Source organism: Frankliniella occidentalis, unplaced genomic scaffold, assembly GCF_000697945.3.
Source record: "Frankliniella occidentalis isolate FOCC.00 unplaced genomic scaffold, Focc_3.1 Scaffold162, whole genome shotgun sequence".
NCBI classification, from domain to species: Eukaryota; Metazoa; Arthropoda; class Insecta; order Thysanoptera; family Thripidae; genus Frankliniella; species Frankliniella occidentalis.
Genome location: NW_026267288.1, coordinates 546,750 through 547,827, shown reverse-complemented (window position 1 = coordinate 547,827; position 1,078 = coordinate 546,750). Strand labels below are relative to the sequence as shown.

General features: G+C 41.7%; 1 protein-coding gene across 1 annotated transcript; it reads right to left on the bottom strand.

Annotated features, from left to right (window-relative positions):
• Positions 1 to 11: 11 nt before the first annotated feature.
• LOC127750271 (uncharacterized) lies at positions 12 to 1,072 on the bottom strand (the record flags this gene model as incomplete). The annotated part of the gene is made up of 2 exons (XM_052271439.1): positions 1,063 to 1,072; positions 12 to 972 (listed from the first exon to the last, which is right to left on the bottom strand). A coding segment is annotated over exon 2 (872 nt), but the record flags the coding sequence as incomplete, so codon positions are not given.
• Positions 1,073 to 1,078: the final 6 nt, after the last annotated feature.

Below are 1,078 nucleotides of genomic sequence, written 5' to 3'. Positions count from 1 at the left end.
CTGTTAAGAACTTCTGAAGAGTATCATATTTCTCTGTGCAACCAGGCCGAGTAAGGTATTTTCTCCTCAAAAGCTGCCCATACCTTCTCAGCTCGTAGCCAATCTTTAATCCCAAAGATGGTCTTTCAAAATAACCGTCATCGTCTAAGCCACATATGGAATGCGCACATTCAACCAAAAGATCAAGATTGTGTGGGTTAATCAATTGCTCCATGCTTGAAATACCAGAATCACTGTCACGTACAACCCTGAGGAATCTGGCCATCTCACGTAACTTACATCTTACATATTGTCCTCTATGTTCATAATGGCGATGCTTCTTCCAAAGCATCTCACCTCGCATAATGATGAGAGGGTCGCCTGCGATGATGCCAAGCAGAATACCATTGGACAAATTCTGAATTATGTCCTTCCTGAACCGTTTGCTCATTTTAACAGGTACAACCTCTAACAGTTCAGATTCAGCCAACACATTCCTTCTCTTCTTAGGTCCAAAGGCTTCACCGCGCACCTTCTTAAGGTTCTTAAAGGGACAATGATCGCGACAATGCCTGTTCAAACACTTCTTTGTAATAGGCTTGCCACAATCTGGACAGCCGTTGTAGACTTTAACAGAGGTTTTTTTTTTAGGTCTCCTGCTTGGCATCAAAGCACCTCCATGAACCCTAATCTCATCATTGTACCGAAGTAAACACTTGCTTCGGGCTACCTTCATTGCATCTTGAAGATCTTTAGTGTATTTCTTATCTTCTTCAGTATATTTTACCCCTCTCTTGCCCATAGTGTTGTTTCCTTTTGTTTTCTGTTTTCTCTCATCCATGATCTTAATCACCTCTTCAAGAAGTGGCTCATGCTTGTGCACAGAATAAAAATGTCTAGCCATCTTGCCAGAAGTTTCCTCCTCGTCACAGAATATGCACACAGTTTTACGACTACCACTGTATACTGTGCTCACAGTCACAATCGGGGCACCTGAAGCAAGCAAAAAACAAAGCATAACATGAGATTACATCCAACTACAGCAGTTTTGACATTACCAGAACATGGTTATTAAGGACTCACCAGGATTCTTAGTTTT